Source organism: Chiloscyllium plagiosum, chromosome 11 (genome assembly GCF_004010195.1).
Source record: "Chiloscyllium plagiosum isolate BGI_BamShark_2017 chromosome 11, ASM401019v2, whole genome shotgun sequence".
NCBI lineage: Eukaryota > Metazoa > Chordata > Chondrichthyes > Orectolobiformes > Hemiscylliidae > Chiloscyllium > Chiloscyllium plagiosum.
Window position 1 is genome coordinate 68,955,291 of NC_057720.1, and position 19,293 is coordinate 68,974,583.

A 19,293-nucleotide genomic window follows, 5' to 3' on the forward strand; every position below is an offset into this window, starting at 1 on the left:
AACAAAATATAAAAATTATTTTCAAAAGAACATGGAAACTTTATACAAGGAGAAAGGAATTATTCACCTCTGCAAACATAACCTGTGTTTTGCATTCAAAAGATTTTGTCTTCACAAGAGGAAGGTGACATGAACCTAGACACTGAGGTCATTAAAATGTTAACCTGAAAATGGCAGTTGTCACATGAAATGGGGAGCTAGCACAGAATGTTGAATAGCCAATGCCAAACATTCCAAATAGAAATGATATCACAGGTGGATGCAAATTATTTGAAATTTATGGGCTTTCATCTGCCACTGGCGTACGGTGGCAGCAGTACACAATTCACTGCAACAACTCACCAAGGTTCCTTCAATAACACTTTCTAAACTCGATCTTCACTGCACAAAAAGGACAAGAGTGACAGAATCATAGGAATGCCACCATCTGCAGGTTCCATTTTAAGCTACATACCATGGACCTGGAACAATATCACCTTTCCTTCACTGTTGCTGGGTCAAACTCTTGGAATAGCTCAGGAGGACATCTGCAGTTCAAGAAAATGGCTCATAACCACTATCTTAAGGACAATTAGTGATAACAACAAATATTGGCCTCACCATTGACATCATATCATGAAGGAATGAAAAAGTAAAAACCTACACGAAATGCAAAAATACACATGGAGCTTAACAAATGGAAGCAAACAAAGAACAGAAAAAAACAATTGAACAAACAGTCAATGCTAGCAAAAAAAAAAAATCACACATGGTATATCAAAACCAAAATAAAGGTTGCTAACAATGATACTAATAAGGAGTGATCAGGCATAAGGTGAACCCCTGAAGACTATTTATTTTTTCATTAATTAGAAATGATACAGAAAGAAATAATTATAGAATTATTAGTTTTACATATATTGTCAGGGAATTCCTGGTTATACTATGCAGATAGAATTATGCAGATAGAAAAAAAGTGAATACATTTTAAATATCAGCAAATGCGAGATCATCTACTTTGGACCCAATTTGTGCAAATGGTGAACAGGTGGAAACAGTTCATGTCCAAATACATAGACCATCAAAATGTTATGAACAAGTTCAGATAATTAATCAAAAAGCCGATTGAATGCCATTCTTCACATCGCGAGGATTAGAATAAACAAGGCAGAAGTCAAGTTTCAGCAATATTAAGCCCTGATCAGGCCACAGCTGGAATACTGTGGGCAATCTGGACACACTATGGTGATGGAACTGTGAAGGTCCCAAAATTATTAGGTAAGCAAGGGAGGAAAAATCTTGTATCAGTTTCTATCATAAGGAAATAAGTATTTGAAAAAATAATGGCACTGAAGTCAGAAAAATCATCAGAACCTGATGGCTGTTATCCAGGTGTTTTAAGATACGTGGCAGCAGAGAAAATGGAGGCATTAGTTAAAATATTCCAGAACTCTCTGGATTCTGGGAGGTTTCTAACAGAAAAACTGTTAATGTGACACCCCTATTCAAGAAGGGAGGAAGGCAGAATGCAGAAACTGCAGGCCAATTTGCCCATCATCTAATAACTGATCGATGGGAAAATTCATTATTAAGAAGAAATAGCAGGATATTTAGAAAAGCTTAACCAATTTTAAAAAGTCAGTATGGTTTTGGGAAAGGGAAATAAAGTTTGACAAATGTGCTAGAATTCTTTGAGAGCATAACAATCAGCGTTGACATAGGGGAACTGATTGGAGTATATCTGGATGCCCTCTCAGGTGCTGCAAAAAAGATTACTGCACAAGACATGAGTTCATACCATCGGGGGTAATGAATTAACATGGATTGAGGATTAATTCACACGTAGAAGACAGAGTTAGAAATAATTTGAAAAGATGTAACCAGTGAAGTGCTATAAGGATCATTATTTACCATTTATGTTAATGACTTGGAGTGTAATACATCCGAATTTTCTGATGATACACAAATAGATGGGAGGACATGTGATGAGGATATAAGAGATCTGCAAGGGGATACAGATAGGTTGGGTGACATGGCAAAAACTTGGCAGATAGAGTTTAATGTGAGGCCGTGCACATTTAAAGAGTGCACAGATGAACTGCAAAGTTATTCATTCCAGTCTGTCATAAAATGGTAAATGTGCTCAGACTATGGCAAATAAGGGGAGTTAGTGATAGTTTTAAAGTCAAGGAAGAGACATACAAATTTGCCAAAACTGATCTGAGGACTGGGATCAGTTTAGTTTCCAGCAAAAGGGAGACTAATTAAGAGGGGAAAATAGAATGTGACAGTGAACTTACAGGAAACATACAAACTGATAGTAAAAGATTCTATGTGAAGAAAATAAAATCTCTAGTAAAGATGAGTATAAGTTCTCTACAGTCAGAACAGGAGAATTTATAGTTGGAAACAAAGAGATGGCAAACCAATTAAATATATATTTTAAGTTTTGTCTTCACAAAGGAAGACAAAATAACATTCCAAAAAAATATGGAGGGACACAGAACCTAAAGAGAAGATTTAAATGAAATTACTATTTGTAGAGAAATAGTGCTATGGAAACTAATTAGATTAAAGGCAGATATGTCACCAGTGTCTGATAACCTTCTTCAGAGAGTACTTAACGAAGTAGCCCTAGATAAAGTAAATGGACTAATAGTCATCTTCCAAAATTTTATTGACTCTGGAACAGTTACAATAGGTTGGAAGGTAGATATTTAGGAATGGAGGTAGAAAACCTGCAAGTTATAGACCAATTAGCTTGATGTTGGTTGTGGGAAAAAATGCTAGAACTCATTATAAAATATGTAATAGCAGAATGTTTGGAAGATAGTAACAAGATAGGACAAAGTCAGCATGGATTTACAAAGGGAAAGTCAAGCATGACAGATCTGCTGGATATTTTGAAGGAGTACGAGAGTGGATAAGGGGGAGCCATGGATGTGGTTTACTTGAATTTTCAGAGGGTTTGCGACAAAGTCTCACAGAAGAGATAAGCATACAAAATTAAACCACATGGGACTGGAGGTCATGTACTCAAATGGATTGTGACCTGGTTGGCAGACAGGAAACAGTGTAGGAATAAAAGGGTTTTTAATCAAAGTGACAGGCAGTGACCAGTGAGATGCTGCAGCTTGGACTCCAGTTATTCAGTGTATATTAATGATTTAGATCAAAAAGATACATGCCATGTCTCCAAGTTTACAGATGGACAAGTAAATGGGCAAACACATGGCAGGTGCAGTATAACGTGAGGTTATCCACTTTGGTCAAAATAATAGGCCAACAGATTATTATCCGAATGGCGAGAGATTGAGAAAGAGAGAAGTGCGATAAGTCCTGGGTGTCTTCATCAATAGCTGAAAGTAAGCTTGCAGGTGCAGCAGGCAGTGAAGCAGGCAATGGTATATTGGCACTTACAGCGAGAGGATTTGAGTACAGGAGCATGGATGGCTTGCTGCAACTGTACTGGCCACTGGTATGGCCACAAAAAGGATTGTGTGCTGTTTTGGTTTCATAAACTGAGGAAGCATGTTCTAGCTATTGAGGAAATGCAAAGTGTGTTTACCAGATCGATTCCTGGAATGGCAGAACAGATACATAAAGAGAGACCGGATCAGTTAGGATTATATTGATTGGAGTTTAGAAGAATGACTGTGATCGCGTAGGAACCTATGAAATTCTAACAATATTAGACAGGGTAGTATTGAGTGTATATAAGATAGAAATTGATAGGTTTTAGGGATTAAGGGTTACAGGCAGAAGTCAGGAGAATGAGGTTGAGAAATATATCAGAAATGATCGAATGGCAGAGTAGACTTGATGGGCTGAATGGCCTAATTTTGCTCCAATATACAGTCAGAGATGTACAGCACGGAAACAAACCCTTCGGTCCAACTAGTCTATGCTGACCAGATATCCTAAATTAATCTAGTCCCATTTGACAGCACTTGGCCTAGATCCCTCTAAATCCTTCCTATTCACATAGCCATCCAGATGCCTTTTAAATGTTGTATTTCTACTAGCCTCCACCACTTCCTCTATCAGCTCTTTCCACCACCTTCTGCATGAAAAAGTTGCCCTCGGGTCTACATGCAGAAAGGCTGTTTTGGTAATCTGGGAGTCCAGACAACCAGAGACCACAGTCTAAGGATAAGAGGTAGGCCTTTTAGGACAGAGATGAGGAGAAATTGTTTCATCCAGAGTGTGGTGAGCCTGTGGAATTCTTTGCCACAGAAACAAGCTGAGGCCAAAACAGTGAATGCTTCCAAGAATGGGATAGATATAGCTCTTAGAGTTAAAGGGATCAAAGGATTTGGGGAGAAAGCAAGATCACGGAGATGGATGGTGAGCAATGATCATACCAAATGGCAGAGCAGGCTCAAAGGGCCAAGTGGCCTACTCCTGCTCCTATATTACATGCTTCCATGGTAGGAAGAATCAAAAGACAGACTACTACTTAAATGGCAAAGACTCCAAAAATTGTAGTGCAGAGGGATCTTGGTATTACTGTGAAGAAATGCAAAAGATTTGTACTTAAGGCACAAGTAAAAAGATTAACAGAATTTTGGCCTTCATTGCTAGCGGTATGGCGTTAAGAGTTTACAAATAGGCAAGTCTTTTACAAATTTACATGGTGTGGTGACGGCACATCTGGAGTACTGTTTAGAGTTCTGGTATACATATATAAGACAGAATATATGGGTATAGGAGGTTCAAAAAGATTCACTAGGATGATTCCTGTGGTGAAGGGGTTTACTTATTGAGAACAGCTAACCAGATTAGGCTGTGTTCTGAAGAAGAGTCACTCTACCCAAAAATGTTAACTCTGCTTTCTCTACATAGATGCTGCCAGACCTGCTGAGTTTGCCCAACAATTTCTGTTTTTGTTTCTGATATTCAGCATCAACTGTTCTTCGATTTTTATAGTTAGGCTTTTATTCTTTACAGTTTAGGAGAATGATGGGTGATTTAAGGGGTTTGACAGAATAAATAGTGAGAAGATATTTCTATAATGGGAGAGCCTCAAACTACGGTACAGAGTTACAGAAAAAGGGAACACACATTTAAAACTGAGATGCAAAGAAATTCTCCTCTCAAATGGCAGTGAATGTCTGTACTTCTCTACTCCAGAAAGTTGAGGTGAGATTAAATGGGAGATTGGTAAATATTTGAAATATCAATGAGTTGAAGGCTATAAGAATTTGTCACAAAAGAGGAATGGAGATCTGGAGCAGATCAGCCACGATTGTATGCCCAAGACAGGGCAGGCTTGAGAAGCTGAATGGCCTACTCCTGCTCCTATTTCTTTTGTACTTTATTACAACATTCATATTTACCTCCCAGTTGACCAGTTTAGTTTATTTCTATTAACTAGGTTGTGGGAACGTGTAAATTAAAATATAAATCAATGAACTATTTTCAGTGATCTGTTCTAAACTGTAATTGCTAATACATTATAAACAATTAAGACATTAGACATGCCAGTTAACCCAGAGCCTTTTAACAGTAATAAAAATATCAATAAATACAAAAATAAACTAACCTTTCTGGTGATTCCTCATATATGCTGTGACAGTCTGTGTTTTCAAGCAAGAGACTTCTGGAAAGGTTTTGTGTACCAGGATAATTAAAGTTTGCAAAAGAATGAGACATTGGAGAACTTCTATTAACTATATCAGCATTACGCTTCTCCTGACTGGTTAGCCCATATGACAGTCCATCCAACGCTGGGTTCAAAGATCGTGACATGTATGCATCAGCAGATTGTGGACGCCTCATTGGGGATGATGGGTAAGGAGACAGTTTATTAATTAGAGGTGTTAAAATATCAGAGTATGAAGACCTTGTAGGTTTTACAAGTTTGTCTGTGTGGATATTCAAAATCTTTTGCTCAAAAGCACATGAGAAAGTATCAGGTGATAAATTCTGAAGCCACGAGAGAAGGCTCAAATCCAGATCATCACATCCATTTCCACAAAGTAAATCAATTCCGAGCAGCACTTCACTCTCACTAATCTCTTCACCAGTTGCTCTACTCTGACAGAATTCTACACAAGACTCATATAGCAAACCTTTAATGACAAGTTGAAATAGTCTGTTATTGCTCGCTTTGAAACCGGCTTCACTCAGCTTTCTGTCAGCAGGAATGAATTCTGCCACCATGACACAGGCCTCCTCAAAGCATTGAACACGAGCAGTGCTGGGATTCCAATCCTTGAATTCTGCATGATTTGTTAAGCGAGGAAGGGTAAGCAATAAGCAGAGTTTGCTGTAGTCGTCTTTGGAGGGACAATATTCTTCCAGTGCATGGAGACACTTTACAGCCTCTTGCATTGTGTACTCCAGCTGCAACAAATAACATCCAATACATATGAGTTTTTTTTTTAGGGCAGATATATTTTAATGCAAGTCTAACCTTTATTTTCACAAGTTAAAAAGGTATAAACATAATGCGAGAAGCAATACCCTGCTGAGTAGGAGACCATAAGCTAAAACAAAATTTAATTTTAAACATTTAAAGAAAAGGAGAGGTTGTGGAGTTGTGGTAATGTTATTTGACAAGTGATCAAGGCTCAGGCTAATGGTCTGGGGACAAGGCAGATGGAATTTAACAAATTTATAAATTTTTATAAATCTAAAAGCTAGACCAGCCATGAAATCATTGTTGATCATCTGTAAAATGATTTGAAACTCCTTTAATATCCTTTATGAAAGAAATCTGGCATCCTTACATGGTCTGGTTGACATGGACTCCATACCCACAAACCTGTATGCAAACAGCAACACCTAAGAATGAGATGTCAGTCTGCTGAGGCTCCAACACAGGACTAGATGCATGAAAAACAGAAGCAGTATGCAAAATAGAGCTAAGCAATGCCACAACCAGTAGGTTTAGATCTACTTGTTACGAAGCACAATCATACCAGACTCAAAATGTTAACTCTGTCCCTCTCTCCACAGATGCTGCCGGACCTGCTGAGTTTCTTCAGTGTTTCGATTAGATTTAGATTAGATTACATTACAGTGTGGAAACAGGCCCTTCGGCCCAACAAGTCCACACCGACCCGCCAAAGCGCAACCCACCCATACCCCTACATTTACCCCTTACCTAACACTACAGGCAATTTAGCATGGCCAATTCACCTGACTGCACATCTTTGGACTGTGGGAGGAAACCGGAGCACTCGGAGGAAACCCACGCAGACAAGGGGAGAATGTACAAACTCCACACAGTCAGTCGCCTGAGGCGGGAATTGAACCCGGGTCTCTGGTGCTGTGAGGCAGCAGTGCTAACCACTGTGCCAACCTGCTGCCCACCGTGCTGTTCTCTAGGTTTATTTGAGATCAGATCTAAGCCATGCTGACTGGTCACATCCAGTTATGAACAGTATTGCACAATTAAACAGATGACTTAAAAAATAAATCATCCTCCTCAAATGATAGGAGAACGCAGCACATCAGTGCAAAAGAAGGAGCTGAAGTATTTGCAATCAAATTCAGCCAGAAGAACTGTCGATGATCTATTTCAGCATCCTCCTAACATCACAGATGTCAGGCTTCAACCAATTTGTGGCTACGTGAAAACAAGAAATGGCTGAAAGCGCTGGATCATGCAAAGGCTATGAAATAGCTGCACTCTCCAGCCCAGTAAGGTAAAAGCATTTACCTAGCAAATTCAACCTCATCTGTGTCTTAATTATGCAAACCCTTGTTCTGACATTATGCTCTCAGGTCCTAGATTCTCCCATAATGGGAAACAATGTTTCAGTATCTATCCTTTTAAGTCTCCAACAAATTTTATAGTTTCAATAAGGTCAACTCTCACTGTTAAATAAATTCCAATAGGTACAGGCCCAACTCAATCATGTTCTCTTCAAACAGTCCATTCATACCAGTTATCAGCCTAATGAACCTTCTCTGGACTGCCTCCAATGCTAGCATACTTTTCCTTAGATAAGGGGCCCAAAATTGTCCAGTATTCCAACTGTGGTCTGATTAGTGCCTTGTACAATTTTAGCAAAACTTCCTAATTTTTATACTCCATTCCGTCGGAAATAAAGACCAACACCCAATTTGTCTTCATTATTACCTACTAAACTTGGATGGTAACTACTTATGATTCATGGACAAGAATTTCCAAATCCTTTTGTTCTGTAGTTTTCTGCAGTCTTTCTCCATTTAAAAATACTCAACTTCTCTGTGCTTCCTACAAAAGTGCATAACCTCACATTTTCCCACATTATATTTCATCTGCCAAGTTTTTGTCAACTGGCTTAACCTCTGTGTATACTTCTGCACTTTGCGTCATCCTCACCACTTGCCTTTTTACCTCTTTTGTGTCTTATGCAAATTTGGCTCGAATAGATTCACTTCCCTCAACTGCTTCTCCTTTATCCATTTTGCTTAACATCTTCTCAAAAGAATTTGAGAAGAATCTCACCGTGGGCGGCACGGTGGCACAGTGGTTAGCACTGCTGCCTCACAGCGCCAGAGACCCGGGTTCAATTCCCGACTCAGGCGACTGACTGTGTGGAGTTTGCACATTCTCCCCGTGTCTGCGTGGGTTTCCTCCGGGTGCTCCGGTTTCCTCCCACAGTCCAAAGATGTGCGGGTCAGGTGAATTGGCCATGCTAAATTGCCCATAGTGTTAGGTTAAAGGGGTAAATGTAGGGGTATGGGTGGGTTGCGCTTCGGCGGGTCGGTGTGGACTTGTTGGGCCGAAGGGCCTGTTTCCACACTGTAAGTAATCTAATCTAATCTAAAAAAAATTCCAATACATTTGTCAGCCAACTATGTGTAAACAAGGCCTGATGTGTGGGGTTTGGTATAAGGACATGGGATAGCTCAAGCCATAAAGTTATTAAACTTGATATTCAGTCCAGAGGGTTGCAGAATCCTGAAATGGAAAATGAGGTGCTATTCTTCCAGCTTGAGCACTGCAGTAAGCCGGAGACAGAAATGTTGGCCAGGAAGAAGGTGGTGTGTTAGAGTGGCAGTCAGTTAAAAGCTCAGGTCTTTTTTTCAGTTTTTAGCCATATAAAAGAGAAGGTCAGAGGTTAGGAATCCTGCAGCGAGTCACTTACTTCCTTTCTTGACAATACTTTCTATCATCTACAATGTAGAAGTTAGGAGTGTGATGGAATATCCTTCGCTTGCCTGGATAAGTGCAACTCCACCAACTCTTAGGTAGCTTGACAAAAATTCAAGACAAAGCAGCCACTTGACTGGCACCCATTGACCACCTTAAGCATTTACCTCCCCATCACAATGCACCACACAAACTCATCCTGGCTTTTTTAACAGTATACTCTAAATCTATGACCTCTACAATCTAGAAGGTCAAGGGCAGATGATGCATGGGACACCACCATCTGCAAGTTTCTTTCCAGGTCATACATCATCCTGACTTGGAACCATACCACTGTATCTTCACTGTTGCTGGTTTAAAATCCTGGAAATTCTCTCTTAACAGCATAGTGGATGTACCTACTCTGCATGGTTGCAGTGGTCAGACAACCAGTTCATAACCACCTACACAAGAGTTAAGCAATGAATGTTGCCCTAGCCAGTGACACTCAAATCCCATGAATGAACGAATAATAAAAAAAATTCATTCTGCCCACCTCTCATAATTAGTTTCAAAATATGCAACTATTAAACAAATATGTCAGATTTAAAATTCAGTTCCTATTAGTTACTGTAATTGGCTGGTGATGCTATAATGTTTGTTACTGTAAAAGCTTGAATTATAGAAAAAATATCCTGAGGCACTTCAAGGAATTGAATTCATAACAAAAATCAACAAAGTTGAAGAACTAAATATGAAAATAGATTATTAAAATATTGGCCACATGATGGGATTTAAAAAGACCTTATCAGAAATAGAACTGGAGAGGTCAAGAGGTTACCATGAAAATTTCAGGGCAAAAAGCTACTCAGTTGAATGAGGACAGTCGGGAGAGCAGCCAGGACAGCATCAAAACAGATGTATGGAAGTGGCAACAACAAAAATGAGGTTTTCAGCTCTGCAACAAGTGAGGCAAGGGTAATCTTACATAAATAGAAAGGCTCATTCAGAGATAGGAGAAAATATGAGGTTAGAAGCTCAGCTTGGAATGAAGTAGGATACCTAGCAAACCTATGGAGAAGAGATAATAAAGGAACTTTAGGGAAGCAATTATTAGACCTTCAGAGAAGTTATTCTTGGATCTTCAGTGTTAAAAATAATATATTTGCCATGTTTAGCATTTCAACTTATTTGATTGAATCATACACAAGAACAAATTAAATAAGTCATGCACTTACATGCTGAGGTTCATCATCTGCTGACACTGCATTGTTTACACATAATGCTTCCAAAAACTTCTGTTTTAAAATAATATATCGGAATCTGGAAAAGTAGATTTACCAAATTAAATAATTATTAACAATTCTCACAATAACATTACTAAATTATTAGCACAAATTTCCTCTGGTTGCAGAGTCTAGAAGCAGGCAGCATAATTTAAAAATAAGGGGGATAACGAGAAAAGTTCTGACACACAGCTGTGAACTTTCAAAATTCTTGACTATGTTTAAGGTAGAAATTGATAATTTAGGATTACCAATGGTGTAGAGAATTATGGGGATGGGGTGGGTCGAAGGGATTGATGTGTTTGAGCTGTTATTATTGTAATGAATGTTGGACAGGCTCAACGAGCTGAGTGGCCTCCTCCTGTTCCGAGATAGTGATTAATTGGCTGTAATTTTCAAGTAAAGAAGTATTTATATGTATGAAAGTAGCAAATTTTAACAGTAAATTTCTAATATCAAATATTCATACTTGTGAAATTCAGATGCCTACTTCAGCCTCCATTTCCTTGTATGCAAATCTCAAACTGAAAGTTTATTAATTTGCTCACTTGGCAGACAACTACAGATATAAAAACAAAATACTGCAGATGCTGTAAATCTGAAAAGAAAGAAAAAAAGTGGAGAAACTCAGCAGGTCTGGCTATATCTGTGGAGAGAGAAACAGAGTTAAAGTCCAATACAACTGTTCTTCAGACCAACCCCTTTCAGTTCTGAACTCATCATACTGGATTTGAAATGTTAACTGTGTTTCTCTCTCTGGAGATGATGGCTGACCTGCTGAGGTTCTCCAGCAATTTCTATATATTATGATTGATGTCTGAAATGCAAGAATATTGTTACTTCTACACAAGCTTGTTAAAAAGTGTGTGGGGGGGGGGGGGGAAAACAGGTAAAACCAAGAAAAGAAAACAATGAACTAACCTTTTTGCATCAAATTTTTCCATACACTCAAGTGGCTGGATGAATTGAAGCACTTCATCCCAATGACCATCGAGCACCAGCTGTCTGTAAAATACCCAAAGATGATTTAAGATGAAAATACTAAATTGTTTTAGATGGCACAACCCAAGTTTATATTTTCATATCCAACCGAGAAAAGGAATTAATACAATTGCCAACACTTATTTGATTGATAATCTTACTATTAAATATACTTTTGTGTTTACAAGCCTGCAGATTGGTGGGCAACTCTGATGCTTATGCAGCGATCAGTGGAGTTATCTTCACCATCTTTACTACATCCCTAGTCTGTGCTGATATTATTAGTAGTATGGTTATTGAAACTAAAATCATTTCACATATGGATTGGTGTTACAACTTTTATATATGATTCAATAAGCCCTGCTGGAAGCAAATGTGTCTTGATAAAGGCAAGGTACACCAGATTAAATTCTGAGGAATTTCAGGAAGGGTCACTGGACCTGAAATGTTAACTTTGATTTCTCTTCACAGATGCTGTCAGACCTACTGAGCTTTTCCAGCAACATCTGTTTATGTTTCTGATTTACAGCATCTGCAGATCTTTTGATTTTTACAATCGATTAAATTGTTTATTGCAGTCAAATCAGGCCTTCTTGTGGTGCAGCAGCAGCATCCCTACCACAAACTGAGAAGCCTGTGTTCGAATCCTATCTGCTCCAGAGGTGTGTCATAATATTTCTGAGCAGGTTGATGAGAAAATTAAGTTTTTTTTTTAAAAAGTAGCAAAATCATAGTTCAAAAACAACGACTATGTATGCTTGAAATCCATAATAAAAACAAATTGTCAAATGGTATGATTGCATGGACTGAGTGCGCTTATCACAAGTATCATCCACTGTGGCAATTACTGGATGGTTCCTTGTGCCTGTAGAACCATACCTCAGAAAAATGTCAATTATTTCAGGAGAGGACAAAAAGAAAAAATGTGGCAAAATATAGCATGCATAATAATTTTACTAGGTAAATGCTGTTAAAGTGGGTCACTCTATGCCACCATTACCAACAAACTTGTGTGCATTTTCCATCTTAGCACAGGAACTGCCATCCACTGATTTACTTTATTATGAAAAACATGCATTGATTGCATTTTTATTGGATTTAGCATAGAATTCATCCCATCAAATTCCAGTACTCTTATGTACTTAGGACAACTAGTTTATGTGCCCAATTATATGGAAACAGTATTGTCACCCTGTAAAATTGGATCAATGTGCTCTATTTAATCAGTTTAAACTAGTATTTGTTTTGCTGACTTTGTTAATCCATATGTGAAATGATTTTAGACACAATTTCAATCCAGTTCTCAGGGGCATGAATCTATCGCACAAAGCTCTCCCAAATTTAGCACAGAATAACAAACTTGCTCAATGAAAGAAAGATCTGTTGAATGATTTGGTCAACTAGTTCACGCCAGTTCAGTATAGGGTATCCCTGAAGTTAGGGAACAGTACTATGAGCTTTACTACTCATAGGTCTACACTTTATATGGTAACAACACTCACCACACAAAGATTGTGAAATCTCAAGTTCTAGTTAATGCTGCAGTCTTTAAGAGAATGGTCTAAACTAAAACCCTCAACCAAAAAATGAAGAAAAACTGATCCTTAGGGTTGAATAAATAAAATGTTAAACCAAAAGCAAAATATGGCTATAAATCTGAAATAAAACCCAAAAATTTTCAAAACATTCAGCATCTGCTGTCGTATCTGCTTCATCAAAACTGGAAGATGGTTGAAATTGGCAGCTTTTAAGTACCAAAGCAAGAAAAAGGAGGGGCAGAAAAGAATGGTTTGGATGTGAACATAGGAGGTATAGTTAGTGAGTTGACACCAAAATTGAAGGTGTAGTGGACAGCGAAGAAGGTTACCTCAGCGTACACGGGATCTTGTTAAGGAGTAGCAGGTGGAGTTTAATTTAGATAAATGAGGTGCTGCATTTGGAAAGGCAAATCAGGGCAGGACTTATACATTTAATGGTAAGTTCCTGGAGAGTTTTGTTGAATGAAGAGACTTTGGAGTGCAGGTTCATAGTTCCTTGAAAGTGGAGTCTCAGGTTGATAGGATAGTGAAGAAGGCATTTGGTATGTTTTCCTTTATGGGTCAGCGCATTGAGTACAGGAGTTGGGAGGTCATGCTGTGGCTGTACAGGTTGTTGATTTGGCTACTTTTGGAATATTGAGTGCAATTCTGGTCTCCCTTCTATCAGAAGGATATTGTGAAACTTGAAAGGGTTCTGAAAAGATTGACAAGGATGTTGTCCGGATTGGAGGGTTTGAGCTTTAGGAAAAGGCTGAATAGGCTGGGGCTGTTTTCCCTGCAGTGTCAGAGGCTGAGGGTTGACCATATAGAGGTTTACAAAATCATGAGGGGCATGAATAGGATAGACAAGGTCTCTTCCCTGGGGTGGAGGAGTCCAAAACTAAAGGACATAAATTTAAGGTGAGAGGGGAAAGATTTAAAAGGGACCTAAGGGGCAACCTTTTCATGCAGAGGTGATGCGTGCATGGAATGAGTTGCCAGAAGATGTGGTGGAAGCTGGTACATTTACAATATTTAAAAAGGTATCTAGATGGGTATATGAATAGGAAAGGTGTAGAGGGATATTGGCCAAGTACGGGCAAATGGGACTAGATTAGTTTAAGATATCTGGCCAGCATGGACAAGTTGGACTGAAGGGTCTGTTTCTGCACTGTACATCTCTATGACTCAATGATAACTACAAAAATCTGGTAGCACCAGAGGCAAGAGCTTTTAGATGATAATGGATGGCAGTGCAAAGCAAAAGGGAATGATAAAAACTTACATTAAAAACAAAAAAAAAATCCAAAGGTGTGCACAAGTACAGCAGAATTTAGTATTAACTAAATGTTATTGCATCCAAAATACACAAAATCAAAATATACTGGCAACCACACTACGTACCTGAGGAAAAGCATATCATCGGAATACAATCCATTTATTACACCACTTTCTTTCTCAAGAGATAGCATACTAATATGGAGTTTCCTTGAATTAAGAAAATCCAGGATTAGTTTAATTATTTCCGCTTCCTTAACATTAATTGTCTCTTCGGCTGTCATGATTATAGCTTTTCAAGTGAGCTGACCTATTAAAAAAAAAAGAATGATTTTAAAGAAAAATAAAGTAATTACTATTGTGCTTTGCATTGAAATCAACTTGCAACTAGTTTCATTCTTTAAAGTACAAGTTTTCAAACTTTATAGTTCAGGAAAGTAAATGTTCTGAATTAGAAGGTGTAAGAGCAATTAATTTCTCCAACTGGCAAAAGTTGAAATCATGTTAGTTTTCAGAATATTCTGTTTATGAAAAAATAGAAATATTTTTAAAACAAATTTCCAGTCGTTATATGTATTCTCTCATTTGTGGCTGAACATTTTTTTCATCATACAAAGTAATTTTCTCAGAAAAAGGAGAAAATGTGCAATGTCTAATCTGTATCTTTTAACACCCGATACAGCACATTTCCACATAAGTTACTGCATGTCCTAATTTCACTCAAAGAAGCATTTAAAATGTTTTGACATGATAGCAGTAAAAGTTGTGATGCAATCCTATCTCCATTGAGGACTATGCAACCAATTAAGTTTGTTAAGTAATGAAATACATTAGTGTCATTATGATAAAAATATTTGCATAAGTAGTCATTGAAAAATTACATGTTAGATTTGAGCACTACAGAATCACACACTGAAGATTCCAGACTCCTACTTTGATGATCTGCATATCTCAGTTATTATTCTACATAAACATACCAAGGGGATTTTTACCTGGACCACTTTTGTGTGTGTTAGATCAGAGGACTTAGTTGTGGAGGTAGAACATCTAAGTTCACTTGCATTGATTAAGCTGTCTGGAAAGGGAGAGGAGGAAAACTAAAAAGACTTGCTGAACATTTTGGGACTTGAAAGAAAGGAAAAAAGTGATTGAACTTAGAATGGACTGCAAAACCATGTAAATCCAAGCATAATCTCAGATTTAACAAAAGCTCTAAACATCTGGTTAACTCCTTAAATTGTCAATATTTCATGAGCTCTTAATTATCACAGGTGGTTTTTAAAACCAGAATGGAGCTACACAGTTGGACTTTCCTCAGTGTTTTGTGAGAAAAATAAAACAAGCCCAGGAGGATTGTTGGTGTTTAGACTAATCAGCCTAATCAGATCATGAATCCTTTGAAAGGAACTTCCTGCACTGAAGGTGGTTGTATCATTTCTCTCTGGCTACGTCATCATAACAGCTGAAACCTAAGGGTTTCTCCAAACAGATAGAGGCTAAGACTTGACAGGTCATAATGTCATACAGTATGGAAACAGACTCTTGGGTCCAACCAGTCATGCTGAACATAATCCCAAACTAAACTAATCCCAACTGGTGCAGAAGGGGTCCACAGTTTAACTCTTTCTTTCCAGTAGTCTTGAACAGAACGTCCTTTGAATTTAACTGGGGAGCCTAAGCTAGTGTGCTGTACTGTCTGCAGCATGTGGGAATTCCTTGATAATTCTGGCAGTCTGGTTGACCACGTCTGGAGGAAGTGTTGCCAATTTGAGTGTTGAGTCTTGGAACTTGAGCATCAGCTGGAGGCTATGTGGATAACTCATCTGTTGAGGTGGTCACCCTGCAGACTAAGTAGCTGCAGGCAGAGCGGGAAAGGATAACCAGCAAGCAGAGGAAAGGGGCCAGGAAAGCCCAGAGGGTACCCCACTTGATAACCAATTTTCTGTTGCAAAACAATGACAATGAGGTTTCTACTGGAAAACAACAAGGGCAAGGTTCCACAGCACTATAGATTGCTCGACTGTACACGATAGTGGAGCAAGATTTCAAGGAAAATTGTGGTAGGAAACTCAGTAATGAGGAGTAGAAAAAGCAGTTTCTGCAGCCACAGAGCTGATCTCAGGATGATGTGTTAACTCTTTGGGGCCAGGATGAGGAATGTTACTACATGGCTGCTGGGCATCTGAAGGGGATAATCAAAGGGCAGGGTAAAAGCTTGTACTAATGATCTACGTAAAATGAGAGATGAGGTCGCGCATCAAGAATTCAGGGAGCAAGGCAGTATATTAAAAGCAGGAACTCTCAGATTGTAACCTCTGGATTACTCCCAGCGCCTTGGTTCTAACAGGTATAGAAATTGAAGAATGGGGCATATGAATGAGTGAGTCAAGAGTTGGTGTCGAAGGGAGGGGCTTGGATTCCTGGAACCCTGGAATTGTTTCTGGGAAGGTGGAACATGTACAAATGTGTCAATCTGCACTTGAACCAGAAAGGATCTAATATTCTTGCAAGTAGATTTGCTAATGCTAATAGGAACACTAAACAAAACTACTAACAAACTGAACATTCTCTTTCTCCTAACTAACCACCATCCCTTGACTGAACACAATTCTATTAATATGCTGTTATATTACTAAACATTACATTAACTTAAACTCAAATCCACAATCTCTAATGCTGTCTTCTCCCTGGGTCGTCTTCTTTCTTTTTACTGCGAGTATTTTTACAGGAAAAGGAACCTTTTGACGTATAGTGCCTATTGAAATTTGTGAGCATGATATTTATTGTTTCGGATGGCCTTTGCTCTCTGGCTCTAAGACAGTTGTTCTGACCAGTTTTCAAAATGCCCGCTTTTTTTTTTAGGACCTCCAATATCTTTCCCCCTCTCTGTTCCAATGTTGTCAATATAATAAATTCAAACTCAACTAGGTTTTAGTATCCTGGACATAAATTAATTGGTTAAATTTGAATTGTCAAAACAGCAAGCAAAACACAGGTAGCCATGTAACATGATACATGTATCCATGTTACATGCACCTATTTTGAAATAACCCATCTCTTAACTGTTCTGTCTGGCAGCTGCGGTTGTACTTTAAAATTCAGAAAAACACTTTATCTTAAAATGAACAAAAACTCTTGCAAGCTTGTAACTGAAGGAATAGAAATATATTTCCAAATCAGGCTTGGAGGTGGTGCTGTTCCCAAGCACCCGCTTCTCTTGTCCAAGATTGAAGTGGTCATGGGTTTTGGAAGGTGATATCTCAGAATGTTTGGCAAATTTCTGTAAGTGCATCTTGTAGACACTGCTGTTACTCAGAATAGGTGGCAGGGAGACTAAACATTTGTGGGTGTGATGCCAATCAAGCAGGGTGTTTCGTCCTGAAAGGTGTCAAGCCTCTTAAGTGTTGGACTTGAATGTATCCAAGCAAGAGGGGAGTTTTTCATCATACTCCTGACTTCTGCCTTTCAGAAGGTGAATAGGCTTTGGAGAGTCGGAGGTACTATAAGCCTTGTCATATAGATTATTTTTTCATATGAGCAAGTCTGGTTTATTTTCTGGTCAATGGTCACCCTCAGGACGTTGATAATGGGGGACTGAAAGTCAAGGGGTGGTGGTTAGACGTTCTCTTATTGGAGATGGTCATTGCCTGGCATTTGTGTGCCAGCTATGTAACTTACCAATTTTAAACCCAAGCCTGGATATCATTGAGGTCTTGTTGCATTTGGACATAGTCCATTTCAGCATCTGAGTAATCGTGAATGGTTGCTAGCAAACATCTCCACTTTTGACCTTATGATACAGGGAATGTCATTTACAAAGCAGCTAAAGATAGTTACGCAGAAAATACTATCCCAAGGAACTCCTGCAGAGATGTCCTGGAGCTGAGATGACCAACCTCCAAAAACTAGAATCATCTTCCTAGGAGCCAAGTATGACTCCAATCATTAGAGATTCCCTCACACCGATTCCCATTGACTCAAGTTTTTTCTAGGACTCAGTGATGCCATACTCGGTTGAATGTGGCCTTAATGTCAAGCACTGTTACTCTCACATCACCTCTGAAATTCAGCTCTCGTCAACGATTGAACCAAGGCTGTAATGTGCTCAGTAATTGTGAGACTAACTGGCCGAATCCAATCTGAGCATCAGCGAGCAGAATATTGCTGAGTAGGTGCTACTTGATAGTACGGTTGATGACATCTCCCATTACTTTGCCTGGTGATGCTTCTGGCAGGCTTTCCTGGATTCTTCTTTGAGGTAGGGTTGATGATTGAGAGTAGAGTAATGGGGTGGCAATTAGTTGGTTTAAATTTGTCCTGTTTTGCCCAGGTATGTTCTGAACATACAATTTTCCACATCTTCAGGTGGATGCCAATACTGTGGCTATACACGAATGGCTTGCCTCGGAGTATGGCAAGTTCTGGACCACAAGCGTTCAGTACTATAGCTGGAATATTGTCGGGGGCCATAACCTTTGCAGCATCCAGTGTCCCCAACTATTTCTTGATATCATGTGGAGTGAATTGAATTGGCAGAAGACAGGCATCTGTGATGCTGTGGGCCTCTGCAGGAGGTCAGGATGAATCATCCACTCGATACTTCTCACTGAAGATTGCTGCCAATGTTTCAGCCTTATCCTTTGCATTGATGTGCTGAGCTCTCCCATCATTGCGCACAGGATATATTTGTGGATCCTCCTCCTCCAACAAGAAATGTAATTGTCCACCACAATTTATGACTAGATATGGCAGGACTACAAACTTAAATCTGTTCTGTTGGTTGTGGGAATCACTTAACTCTGCAAGTCACTTGCTGCTTATGCAAGGAGTTCTGCTTGGTAGCTTTAGCAGGTTGACACCTCACTTTTAGTTATGCCTGGAGATGCTCTAGGCAGGCTTTCCTGTGTTCCTCTTTGGACTATGGTTAATCCCCTTGCTTGACAGTAACGATAAATATGCTAGGCCATGTGGTTACAGATTGTGTTGGAGTACAATTCTGCTGCTGATGGCCCAGTGACTTGTGGATGCTTAGTCTTGTGTTGCTAAATCTGTCCCATTGACCTTGGTGAAAGTACCATACAACACGGTGATGGGTCTTACCATTGTAAAGGCGTTACTTTGTCTCCACAAGGACTGTGCGGTGGTCACTCATACTGTGGTGGACAGATGAGTCTGTGGCAGG

At 39.0% G+C, this 19,293-nt stretch overlaps 1 protein-coding gene across 5 annotated transcripts in view; it reads right to left on the reverse strand.

Moving 5' to 3' along the window:
• LOC122554541 (WD repeat-containing protein 47-like) overlaps positions 1 to 19,293 on the reverse strand; it is a 59,646-nt gene that overhangs the window by 32,233 nt on the left and 8,120 nt on the right. For all 5 annotated transcript variants that reach the window (XM_043699735.1, XM_043699734.1, XM_043699733.1 and 2 more), the window contains exons 2-5: positions 14,238 to 14,421; positions 11,257 to 11,340; positions 10,288 to 10,372; positions 5,525 to 6,327 (exon numbers count right to left, since the gene is read on the reverse strand). In XM_043699735.1, the coding sequence (XP_043555670.1) occupies positions 5,525 to 6,327; positions 10,288 to 10,372; positions 11,257 to 11,340; positions 14,238 to 14,395 (1,130 nt within the window). In that variant the 5' untranslated portion in view covers positions 14,396 to 14,421. The remainder of the gene's footprint in view (positions 1 to 5,524; positions 6,328 to 10,287; positions 10,373 to 11,256; positions 11,341 to 14,237; positions 14,422 to 19,293) is intronic.